Source organism: Pseudophryne corroboree, chromosome 9 (genome assembly GCF_028390025.1).
Source record: "Pseudophryne corroboree isolate aPseCor3 chromosome 9, aPseCor3.hap2, whole genome shotgun sequence".
Classification (NCBI taxonomy): Eukaryota; Metazoa; Chordata; class Amphibia; order Anura; family Myobatrachidae; genus Pseudophryne; species Pseudophryne corroboree.
Window position 1 is genome coordinate 120,045,988 of NC_086452.1, and position 12,673 is coordinate 120,058,660.

Here is a 12,673-nt window from a genome sequence, read left to right on the forward strand (position 1 = left end):
ATCTAGGACTATCATGCAAAGGTGAACCAGCACACCTGTGAGATAACAGGTACTTCTAAAGTTCATAAAGAGGAGGATTTTGTACTCTGGTAAGAACACCCCCTGCAGTTGAGTACTGAGCGGAAACCAGTTATGATCTTTGTGAAGTTGGCATTGTAGTCAGGTCACAAAACACCAAAATATGGCACAGGCAGCTAATCTGAATAGGCACTGGAGGCGGCCTAAAATTGGATAAGTCCCTAACACCTGTGGACATCATGAGTTTGTCAAGGTTCAAGTAGCTGACCTCAAGGACTTCTTCTTGACCCTGTGCCCCACAGATGAACATTTTCTAGGCAAAGAATGGGTCTAATGGATCCGTCTGTATTCTGGGCCAAGAGATCTGCATACAATTTTAGTCTCTATTACACATTGGAGGTTGGAATAACAGCCTTTAATGCAAAATGCCTAGTTTTTGAAGCTGGTGAAAACCATCCTACTTATGGATCTTCTCATCCAATCAACTGCTGTAATATCGAAGTACTGCTACTAGAAAAGATGCAGACAGGCTCTTTCCATGGAATTGGTCAATCTGCCGGTTTAGGAGATGGATGCTTAACTGGTTAAGGAGATGGATGCTTAACTGGTTAAATCCATTTTTCTTTCCACTGACCTCCATGAAGAGCAGAAATTGTTCCGCTGGGGTCTGACTCCTCGTCAAACATTCAGCACAAAAAGACCTTGCTCAGGGAGCATATACTAGCAGACAATGTTACAGCATGCTGGCTGGTAATACAGAAAATCCTAATTTCAACAAACTGCTGTCATGCGGTCAGTATTTGATTGGCAAGAAGATTTAAAAAAGAAAAAAAAAAACAACTAATGAGGAAGGATTTGTGTGTCATAGCCATTTCTATCACTTCTGGTAAATTCCTAGAAAGGTCTGCATGGTAAATCATATATCTGTGATAGGCTGTGCTAAAAGCTATGCAAATACTTTTTTTTTAGCTATTAGATCAAAGTGCTATTTCTATTATTTTACTCGTAAAGTACCACTTATTTCAAGTGATTACATCATAGTAAGTCAGGATATTGTGCCCTTTTGTCACCCTTGCATAGTTTTAAAATAAATGTTTCTAGAATAATTATACATTTTAAATTGCCATTAAAAATGATAATTTGAATATTTAGCCTTACCAATATATGATCCACTCTGTCTCTCTTCTTCCTTCCAAACTTCATCATCCTCTGCCAGTCCGTTTTATGATTATGTTCCTTCCTTAGGCTCAGGAGATTTAGAACTTCACTGGTCAAAAAAGTCTAGGAAAGAGCAGTGCGTGTCACGAATTACATAAATGGAATTCTACATCTCCCACTATTACATCCGGTACAATACCTTCACTTCCTGTAAGTCATTGTGGTCTCTTACTCGGCGGGAATAAGATGGAGACACTCGAACAGGTTTCTTCCATGGTGGCTGAGATCCTCGGGGGTCCACAGAGCATATCTCGTCGAATATGTGTAATGTCAGGTCAAACAACATCTACGTAGGACAGAATGAAGAACATCAAAAAGGCTACTAGTCTTACAAAAGTCACATATGGAGATAAAATAACACATATACAGATGGTTAATTCTGATGTGCAAACTTTTTTGGAAGTGTCTCTCAATTAAAGTTAAAGAGCATGGCTATTTTTTTTCAGTTTGCAGAGGAGGACTTACTTCTTTATAGGAACTGGTAGCCAGGCTCTGCTCATCATTCTCCGTACACGTGAAAGCGGTTCGGATTTCCTGAATGTCACAGCCCAGCTGCTTCCATCCCCACAGCTTGTCCACTGCCACTTGCACCAGCTGTTCCACCTCTGGCACAGTGTGAGGAACAGCCAAGATGAGCTCTGGTGGGGTCATGGGTTGTACAGGTTTTGGTGGTGGCTCAGGAAGGGGGGCTACTGTGCTCGAGTTTGTTACAGGACCAATAGATAGGGCACGTTCCAAATGCTGGTTTTTACGACTACTCAATCCAAAATCCTCATCAAACCAATCCTGATCATCCCCAAGGACAGAAAGCAGGCTACGACTTGGTTCAAACTCTGCTACAGCCTTTTCACCAAATGCTCCGAGCACAGGTTCCTAGTTAAAGGCATATTAAATATGTTACAAAAATGCTTCACAGACACAAACATGTAATAGGTGGGTTCTATAATGCTACTCTAACTTTGACTTTATAGATTAAAAGAACAACCAGCTATGACACTTCCCTGGCAACAATTAAAACTGCACATTTTGCCTATACACAGATGGGGTCAACTATTTCTTAGGATGAAGCACATTCATGTGAGTGCAAGCTCTCAGTCACTAGGTCCTGTGGCTCACCAGTTCTCAGTGCATTGATCAACTGAATTACTGAATGGTGATACTGTCAGTGACAGCTGCTTGTGACATTGTTTGCTCTTTCTGTAAATAGTACATATGATAGATCAAAGAAACAATGAGAAATTATGTATACATAAAGCGGATGTGCTACATTAATAAACAAAGGTTTTTTTCTTTATTTATAAGCTAAAGAACTTTAAGGAAATCTTTACATTACAGCTACATAAACACATTGCCACATTACAATACATAATGTCACATAAGTCTGTTTATCCCACTCACCAGCCACTGGTGTCGGTCTTCTTTTGGGACGACATCTCTCTCTTTGGGCACATCACTGACAGCCTGAATGCTGTGGAGATCTTGGTTGCTCTGCTCAATTTTCTGCGCCCGCTGTTTGCGTATGTTTTGTAGGTAGATAATTGTATCCTTCAGGCAGGACTGTAGAAGACTCTCTGAAAGTGTGCTCACATCTGGTGCTCTCGTATGTAAGCTGGCCTCGTGAGGTTTCTCCGTAAGCTCCAGCAGAGGGGTTTGTGGCTTTTCTCTTTCCTTGTCCTGAATGTCGGCATCCGTGGTGAGATCTACCTGCAACTCCTCATCTAGGGATGTACTGTGTGACTCTGAGACACTAGAGTCTGTGCTTTGCAAAGGGATCTTTGGGGATTTTGGTTCAAAATCTTCAACGAAAGGAGGGTGGTCCTTCTGTTCATGAGATGTATCTACATTGAAGATGCATTCGCCCGCTGATGGAGACCTTTGCTCCTCCTCTGATAGGGGTGTAATCTTGTGTGGGGGTGCAAATATTCCATGCAGAGGTGAGCATACAAAATACCGACTGCCTCCAAGTGAGCCATCATTATTACCTTCTGACTTGTCAAGCTCCACTCCGGCCCATTCACCCTCTGCAAACAGGGTCTCCCCTTTAAATCGCAGTGTGCCAGGCTGCACTCCGCTCACCAGAACTCTGTCTCCTAGCTGCAAACCTGCAAAAGGATCACTTATTTCACTGGAAGGCTGTGGTTCTTGAGAGGGAGGCTTGACCTCTGCGATCGCCTGAAAGACAGGACTCACAGACCTAAATCCGCTGCGTTTTTCATCTGGCTCATCAAAACTTTCACTGGGAATTTCTTTCCCTGGTGTTGTGGTGTATGAGACATCCAATTCCTCACGAGGAGTCTCAGAGACTGAATGCTTGAAGGCTGCAGATGCCTCAAAATCATCAGAGTAGGAGTGATCTCTGTGAGGGGAGACATTCTCCTCTGGGGTTACACTCCTTAAATGAAGTTGCAGGGCCGGTAGAGGTGAGATGGATCTATGGCTTTGCGTATCTGCCACGTCCTCCGATATCTCCGAATGGATGCTGGAAACTGGGCTGTCATATGGCAAAGGCTCTCTGAAAGGGGGTGATAGTGGGACAGTACTGGGGACATCTTCCCTGGCAGAAAAAGGAGCAGGTGTATGTGCAGACTCGTCATAGATACTCTCTGTCACAACCTCCTTTTTGCTGGTCAATGAATCCTCCTGACTGATGTTTTCTGCTGACACATTGTATAAAGAAATAACCGATAAGTAGAAAACACTGTGCATCATTACGTTCAAAGCCTTACTTCCATACACTACCATATATGCAACTCTTACCATCAGACTGTATGCTGATCTCATTTAGATTCTCTCTGTCAACTCTATAGGAAGGTGTGCTCTCAGCTCTGGAGACACATAACAATGTTTCAGTAATTACAACCTAAAGCACTAAGAAGCTAAATGGTTCACAGATATTCCTAACAGTATATTAACGACATTGTGTTTCTTAATACCTTTCTTGGGCATCAGGCCGCGCCAGGACTACCTCTCTCGCAGGCGTTGCAGATTTATGCACACTTTTAATACTGGGTGTTGTGCCTTGTTCTCCGCTGAGTTCAGCTTGGGTCTTCTGAATGAACTCATCATAGGACTGCAATAAATCAGTGCAGAGTATTTTAAATCAAACTCCACGCATTTCTCTGCTCGCAACAAACACATAATAACTTACGTTGTCAAGATTGTCGCCACTTTCAATAGTTCTTGCATGCTATCTATTAAACATTGATTCAGCTCACAAATTGGCTGCCTTCACTAAATGTGGGTGACACCATCACTTCTAGCAGTGGTTCCCAAACTTGGTCCTCAAGCCACACTAACACTCCAAGTTTTAAGGCTATTCATAGTGACAAATAGCAGCTCAGACACTTTGACTAGAACATCTTTCACAAGCAAGGCTAATCTTAAAACCTGGACTGTTCGGAAGTCTTGAGGGCCGAGTTTGGGAAACTCTGTTACATTGTTAAAATACTTAATTTTCAATGCACTAAACATGCATGACATACAGTCAAATGCAACTTAATGTATGAAGATCTAATCAGCAATTGAGGTTACCTGAAGTTGCTGAAGTAAGGTGGCTTCCTGTGCTCGCAATCTCTCCTTTTGCCTTCTCTTCTGCTCTCTCTTTAAGTTTTCCACAACTGATTTGCGTTTCCTTAGCTCTTCCTTCAGCGCCCAGATACGGCCTTCAATATCACTTTGATCTGATGTGGCTTCTGGAAAAGAGAAGATCAATTAGACCTCAAGACATTGTATGACGCAACACGCAATAATATATAATTGCAATACAAATAAAGATGCAGTAGAGTGGCTTATGTCTCTAGCAACCACTGACCATCTACTACACCAAATTATTGATGACCTTGAAAACTGACCACATGATTGTGGTGTATCATCAATACCCAAATCCCTTCCAATCTAATCATTAGAAGTCATCAGTGAGTGGGAGGAGGCTGGAGAAATAGGAATTCTAGTTGGAGCTGCCACAAAAATCTGAGAGATATGCTCTTGCTATCTGGCACCCCACAGAGAGGTCATTTGTGATTGAGCCACGAAGCAGACACATGTTTCTGAAGACCCTGAAACCTCATAATTAACGTGCTTATTACTGAACCTTCTAAAGAGTAAAGTCATGTTTTGAGCAGGCAGGATGGATAAGGTACCATGAACCGCAATATAGAGGACAGACAAGGTTGTCCTTCTATATACAGTAATGAGATAAAAAATGATCTAAAAAATAAATGCATAAGGATCTTTTTCCACCTTCTGTACAGGACACTGAACATAAAAACTGGAGAGGAGCAAAAAGCTATAGGGGAGAGCCATTGGTCCTGGGGTAGACTATAACCCCATCATTTGAGTCCCTCTATGGCTGATAAATGGGACTTACAAATGATATACAGTAGGGGGAATTCAAATGTTTGAAAAGTTGGTTGGGTGTGTGTTTTTTTCCTGTCTATTAGATAGGAAAAAACAGACACCCAACTGACTTTTCAAACAATTGAATATCCCCCAATATATTTCAACTTAAGTAATTGTAATTAAATATGACAAAATATGAACCCAATTCAAGACCAGATGTTTGAGCACTGTAGCTCTCAGGCACAGTAATCATGTTTGTAGTTAGGCCCAGGTGTTCTATGAACTTAGTAAGTGTTAAAAGGACATGCTATATAAATATTGATGCAAAGGCATTTACCTGAATGTGTCATGGACAAGGATTCTTCAGACCATGTGTGAGAAAGCTGGTGAGGTCTTAGTGTAATGTGGACTCTCTGGCGCCCTGCCTTTACACTCTGCTTGCTGGACTCCAATTCTGCTGGTGACATGCTGCTTCTTGGAGGAGACTGTAAAATCAAGTCCATTGTCATTGTCTTTCTACACGCAACTAAAGATCTTCTTTATACAATAACTATCTGCAGAGGTTATGGGTCATGCAGTAAGAACACCATAATACATGCCCCATCATGTCAGCATAGCTTTGGAAGCCCAAGTGTTAGCGATATTAAAGGTTCTATAAGATAAAACTTCAGACACTACACATCAACGAGATGTATTACTGTAACATAATGCTTTGACGTGAAGACAATATGCGTCACCACAGTTAGACAATATGCGTCTCTCAAGCTACTGTGAAACTACATGTTATGTAGTATGCTGGGATCTGTAGAGAATGGAAAGCCACCATGTTGCCTAAGCTTGCACCAGCCAAAATAGACACCTAGTAAAATGTACAGTCTATTCTATGTGAACACTCTGTTCTATAGAGAGGAAGAGTTTCTTTAACTATGATGATAGGATTCTCTCCATTCTGGTACTGGCCAAAAGAAATAGACACTAGATCCAGAGTGATAAAAAGGAACTCAACTCACAACAGAGACACACAGACCCTTTTTACTTAGCTAACCGTGTCTGGGTAGTACACATTCATGACCGGATGTGGTACATGTATTTACCATCTTTCTGGGGGCAGATACAGCCAGCTCTTCAGAAATGCTACTATGTTCTCTGCTCTGCTCATGAATCTGTTCAGCGATGGTTGATGGTTCAATGCTGTCGGAGTACTCAGGAGGGCTTAAGGAGGTCCTCGTCCGTATTGTTGGACTTAGTGGGGTTGGCGACCCATCCGTGCTCCTCTTCTCTGCGGATCAAAGAAAGCAAAAGTTCTAACTAGGCGGAGCAATATTACCTCCCCAAATAACATTACACATGGTGTAGGCATATTTCTATTTACAGATTGAAACACTAGATATGTGTTCTATATATACTTCTAGCTATTCTCACCTTCTACTATAGTGTCTTCTCCTTCAGTACTATGGCTTGCTGGTTTTACCCTTTGGTTATCCCAAGCAGCAAGGGCTTGCTTCTCAATACACCTAATTTCCAGCTCTTCAGCATCCAGCCTCCTTTTCCACTCCAGCAGCTCCTGTGCATGTAACCTTCTTTGCACCAGCTGCTGCTCCCGTTTCGTCAAGAATCTGGGGAAACATTTGAAAATTAGAACCAACCTAGACTGTGGCTCAATGCACCCAGGATAGGGAGGGATAAGGGAAGTGCAAGCAGAGGAAGGAGGAGACACAACATCCACATGCTCTGCCTTCACTAGCCCCCCCAGCAGCACACTGTCATGCCCCCAGGATTCATCTCCATCACTGCACCTTCCTCCTCCCCCCGCCCTCACACAGTGCAGGGAGCAGAGGGAGTCGTGCCGTTACCTGAGCAGCTGGCGGCAGATATAGAGCTGGAATTTGGGGTGAAGTTTGGGAAAGCACACACTGAGAGAGGCCCAGTGCTGGGGCGTAAAGACAGAGAAGAAGCAGTGAACAGGGCAGATGTCTCTACAAGAGAAGGAGCGAGAGTTTACCAAGGAGACGAGAGAGTGAGACAGAGTAACAGAGTGGAACAGCCAAGAGCCTGCGAGGATCCTGAAGGATGCCAAGCAGAGTGCAATTGAGAGAGCCAATGAAGTTGCAAATATCTGTTGTTTTTTTTAATGTGTTGGGGATTGATACTTTCCTAGAAGAGAATGATTTCAAATAAAAGTAGAAAAGAAATGAATACATGCAGGCACAGAAGAACACAGAGACCATACTGAGACTTAGCAAGGATGTGTCAATTCACTGCACTGGAAACATAGAGCGAGGGGCAGCAAAAGCAGAGGGCAAATGATAACTATTCCAGACACAGGAAATAAAGACTGATGTCTGCAGCAAATATATAACCATTATATACGAGTTGTCAGCCATATATAGTGCCAGTCAAATGTGGCCTTGACATAAGAGATGAACATATAGTGCAAACCAAATCATGGTGGTGGAACAGGTCATTTCCAGCGATACAATCAAATCCTGCTTTTGCGTCACTGTTATGAGCTGTGGGGCCTATACAGAGTTGCATGCAAGTCTATTTTACAAATGGTCTAGCGATTGCTAGCAGGGTGCATAATCCATAAGTGAGTGCACACAGCCATAGGTGATTTATAGATACACACATCTCAGTCGCCTCTCCACTTGCGCCTGCATGGGTGTAACCGGGCGTTGTTCTCAAGTAGGTCAAGTGTAGGGAGGTCATGTAGACATAACTGAGGACTTGCTGGGTATGCAGATTCAGAAGGCTTTCTCGCACCAAGTATATGGCTGGTGCAAGAGAGTGCTGATAAGGAGGACAGCTATTTAAATAAGTAGTTCTGTGCATGCAACGCGGGTGAAATTGCGGCACAATTTGCGTGCAACTCTGAGTCTCCCATTGTATTTGTAAATTTGCGTATCATAAAATGAACAGGGGCGGGGACTACAATGGTCAATTCATTCTGCAGCGTGGTGGGATATGAGTCACAATTCCGCCACCTAAACAGGTAAAATTTCTCATTTAAATAAATAAAATAAAAAAAAGATAAAAAATTATAATTAGTCTCTACTAGACAGTAGTGGCGGACAGAAAAAAAAAAAGAAAAGAAGAAAAAGCTGAAGGTGCATAGCGTGGGGGACGAGGAGCATGCTACATATCCTGCTGTATAACCGCAGCATGGGCCTCAGCATCGTTGCTTCTGTCAAGTACACAAAGTAGGAAGGCATAGTTACTTGGCATCCATGTGACCGTGCATCTTGCGGAGCTTCTGCATGATGCTACTGGTCTCACTCCCGGAGACTGACACTGGAGATGGGCTGCGGCTCTCTGCTTCAGAGGGAGCATGGCTTGATGATGGACTGGGCTGAATGGTCACCTCGCTGGACTGCTCCTGCTCAGCAGTAAGAGATTTACATCACATCACTAAACCTTTCACTACCATCTTTTTTTTTCCTCTTTTTAACACAACTGAAAATAAACCCCATAATAATAAAATAGTAACAGGATAAACGGAACAGTATAAAGAGAAAACAGAGTCCTGGCTACAGCCACATTTACAGTAAAATAAGTGTAAACCACCTCCCTCAGAAACCACTCCGATTAGAATGGTTTTCATAAACATGGATCCCATGCGTACCAGCAAATACAGTGCTAATAGGACTACCAGGCAGCCTCCAGGTGAGGAGTCATTTCCCCATCTGTACCTGTCCTTGCAGCAGACACACTGGGATTACACAGTTTATGCAGCAAGACTGCTAATGGTTTAATGGACAGATCTGAAAACAATCTGGGTCACCATATTGTGGAGTCATGTGCTGCGCATGTGAACACCACACACAGGGTCACACAATCATTAACTCGGGAGGACAGGACACAGACCAAGAGCCTGTAAAAAGGATTAAACCTTCCCCTGCAAAAGATGCCTGTGTATGTGTGAGAGAGACACCAGATAATATAGGGGGTGATTCGGAGATGGGCGCTTATTGTATTGCTGCTGCGTCTTTGGAGGAGGCGTCTGAGGGCAAAAGACGCCTACTGCTGGCATTGCAGATCCCAGTGCTGTGTTCTCGGATCACCAGTGCAGTGATGTTTGCAGCATCGGCAATCTCAGTAAGCCTAACGCTACTCAGATTGGCTGCCTTATCTACACTGCTGAGGCCAGTAAATCTGTGTTGGAAGACATAGATGCTGGCCTTGGCACTCCCAGGAAATGGGGTCGACACGCCCCATTTCCGGGAACGCCGCAGTTAGGGTCAGCATGGGCGATGACACAGGATCCATTCCACACATGCTCAGTGCACCAATCATAGTTGTACGCAAACCATGGTGTTTGCACACAACTCTTAATCAGGCCCATAATTGGCACAAAGGTGTGGAAAAGTCTGAAGTTACCTCTGATATTACTTTACTTCAAAAGGAAAACATCTGCCAAACTATGGTTTCAAAAAACAAAGAAATGAAAACTCACCAGCTGCCCGCTCTCTGCAGACTTCAGCTTCTCCTGCAGGCGCAGGGTACTGTTCTGGATTCGCTGGATCTCCTCTTGCTGCTTCAGGATAAGCTGTCTCTCTCTACGAGCTGCTTTATTTGCTTCCTGCAGGCGTTTAATTTCAGCCTGGAGATAGAAAAATCTGCGTCAGGGAGGGCACAAATTTATTAAGTTATACAATGCTCTTTCTCTGGACTTACCTGTTCCTGCTGCAGTCGAAGCAAAAGGCCGCGCTGCCGTTTCCTCAGAGGGGGCATTTTATCATCCTCTCCTTTATCACGCAGACGTCTGTAGGTCATACAAACAATGTCACATGCCCAAAGCAATAAAACTCAAGTGATACAAATGTTGTTATATATTACATGTGATTTTTCAAACAATATTTCCCAAGCATATGTTGGTATGTCAGATGTGGCCCCAAGATCTCTGACTGGGTGGCAGATTTCAATTAAAAGAGTACATCAGAGGCGGCTTGGCCTTGCCTCACTTCCAATTATACTACTATGCGGCCCAGTTGGCACACATCGGTATCTGGTTGCGGGGAGGAGAGGGGGCCGGTCTGTGCTGGGCGTTTCTCCAATGTTACTACCCGGACCTTTCTCCGACACAGATTCTAGTGGGGGGGGGGGGGAGCGCCTCTCGGCTGTCCCCTCCTATTGTTTTCCAGGCCATGAAGATCTGGATGGCTTTGATACGTATGCTTGGGTATGATAGTATGGACCCGGATACTCCCCTTTGGCACTCCGCATCACTCCATGAACTGGGGTCTTTGGAGGGGAGGGGGGAGCCCGTACTCAGTAACTTCCATATTCCAGTTGTACAACAATGGCTTAATGAAGTCCTTTCAGCAACTAAAGGAAGAGTTGGTCTCCCAAACTCTTACTTTTATAGATTTTTACAGCTCAGGCACGCTTTACAATCACAATTCGGGGATTCCCCCCCGGTGCTCCTCCCCTTCCCTATAAAGACCTTTCTATGCTCATTGGGTCGGGTCAAGGTGATCTCCTTCACCTACTCGTACCTTCTAAAAACCATTCACGCTGACCCGCTCTCGAACCGCTGGGAGCGTGATGTGGGCCCCATGGATGTGGAGGACTGGGAGGTGGCGCTGGGGAACTCGAACCAAGTCACCAAATCATTACGGTTCCAACAAATCCACCTCTTTATGTTGCATAGATCATATATGACTCCGGACAGGCTGGCCAGATTTGGGGCCGGTGGCGCCGCTGCCTGTCCTAAGTGTGGGACCGGTGGTGGATCATTCTGGCACCTGTGTGGGAGTGTCCATCCTTGCAGGCGTTCTGGGCTGGGGTCGGGTCGATTCTGGAACACACGGGGATACAGAGAGGCATGCTGACTCCAGGATTTTGTATTCTGGGAGTAGGAGGAACTGACTCTGGGACTAGGTGGGGGGATTTGTATGCTCGCAGTATATGCGCCCTCGCCAAGGTGTGCATTGCGCGGACATGGATGGCCTCACACTCCCCTAAGATGTCTGCATTTAAAGCCCTTGTGAATGACACAGTATTGAAGGATCGGCACATTTACATGAAAAATAATGCCCTTTCTAAACACGAGAAGGTATGGTCCTTCTGGATCAACTCTACATACTCCTCCCCTGCCCTTAGAATTTAAAGATTTATAACTTAACTCGAATTGTTGTATACCTTTTACGGCGGCCCGGCCACTCTGGACCCGCGGGGACGAGCCAGGCTCCTCTCCCGTATTTTACACTGTAGGGATAATGCACCTCATCTCGCACAACGGTAGGAATTTAGGCTTGCTGGTGTTGTTTTGGTCTGTTTTATTTATGGGTTTTTTTTTTTTTCTTTTCGTTTTTTTTGGTTTTCTTCTTGGGCAGGCTTTATTAGGCCCCATAGTTGGGGGGGTTTACCGACGTGTTTCGGGGAGAAAACAAGAAATGTTAGTATGTGTTTTGACCTTGCTTGCAGACTTCAGAGAAACTGGTATCTGTGGGTGGACATTATGTGGATCTGCGACCACCTGTTGCACCACGCATATGCACATATTATTTGAGACAGATCTGTGCATGATTATATTGTATAATAACTTTTGAAGCTTTCAGTGTACTCTGAAATGTCTGTAATAAGTTCATTCTTGTTGAATAAAAATACTCTATATATTAAAAAAAAAAGAAAAGAAAAAGAGTACATCAGAAATTCAGGCTCTATAATAGCTTTCCAGCCAACAAATGCCCGCAGAGTATGGAACAGGAGTAGCATTATAGTGTTAATGGTAATTCAGCCATTGGAGAAATGCCCATGGCTGTAATATTCATCAGTCGTACAGTTTGGGTAGATAAGATATTTATATTTACATAAAATCCATTTCAGGACAATGGATGATGGGGTATAGATCCTCCTCCAGGGCTTTGGCACCTTAAATTATTAAATATGTTTCTCTATCTTCCACTTGGGGTGGTAATGGGGCACTTGGGGAGGGTACTCTCATAGTCTTCCCTTAAAAACTGGCTTCCTCAGATGCAAAATCATTAACTTGTAAATCTTTGTAGAAGTATGTACGGAGGACCACGTGGCTGTCTGCTCTGCACAAACCCTGTGTCACTCGGCACACACTGTTATTATAGAATCTGCCCTTTAAATT

General features: G+C 43.9%; 1 protein-coding gene across 6 annotated transcripts in view; it reads right to left on the bottom strand.

Annotated features, from left to right (window-relative positions):
- Positions 1 to 12,673, bottom strand: part of CEP350 (centrosomal protein 350) — a 121,920-nt gene that overhangs the window by 13,476 nt on the left and 95,771 nt on the right. For 4 of the 6 annotated variants that reach the window (XM_063939803.1, XM_063939800.1, XM_063939801.1 and 1 more), the window contains exons 25-38: positions 10,249 to 10,336; positions 10,028 to 10,174; positions 8,793 to 8,950; positions 7,428 to 7,550; positions 6,997 to 7,190; positions 6,669 to 6,853; positions 5,912 to 6,059; positions 4,768 to 4,928; positions 4,170 to 4,306; positions 3,994 to 4,061; positions 2,635 to 3,893; positions 1,702 to 2,109; positions 1,376 to 1,522; positions 1,177 to 1,299 (exon numbers count right to left, since the gene is read on the bottom strand). In XM_063939803.1, the coding sequence (XP_063795873.1) occupies positions 1,177 to 1,299; positions 1,376 to 1,522; positions 1,702 to 2,109; positions 2,635 to 3,893; positions 3,994 to 4,061; positions 4,170 to 4,306; positions 4,768 to 4,928; positions 5,912 to 6,059; positions 6,669 to 6,853; positions 6,997 to 7,190; positions 7,428 to 7,550; positions 8,793 to 8,950; positions 10,028 to 10,174; positions 10,249 to 10,336 (3,346 nt within the window). The remainder of the gene's footprint in view (positions 1 to 1,176; positions 1,300 to 1,375; positions 1,523 to 1,701; positions 2,110 to 2,634; positions 3,894 to 3,993; positions 4,062 to 4,169; positions 4,307 to 4,767; positions 4,929 to 5,911; positions 6,060 to 6,668; positions 6,854 to 6,996; positions 7,191 to 7,427; positions 7,551 to 8,792; positions 8,951 to 10,027; positions 10,175 to 10,248; positions 10,337 to 12,673) is intronic. The other 2 variants (XM_063939802.1, XM_063939804.1) reach the window with 2 other exon arrangements.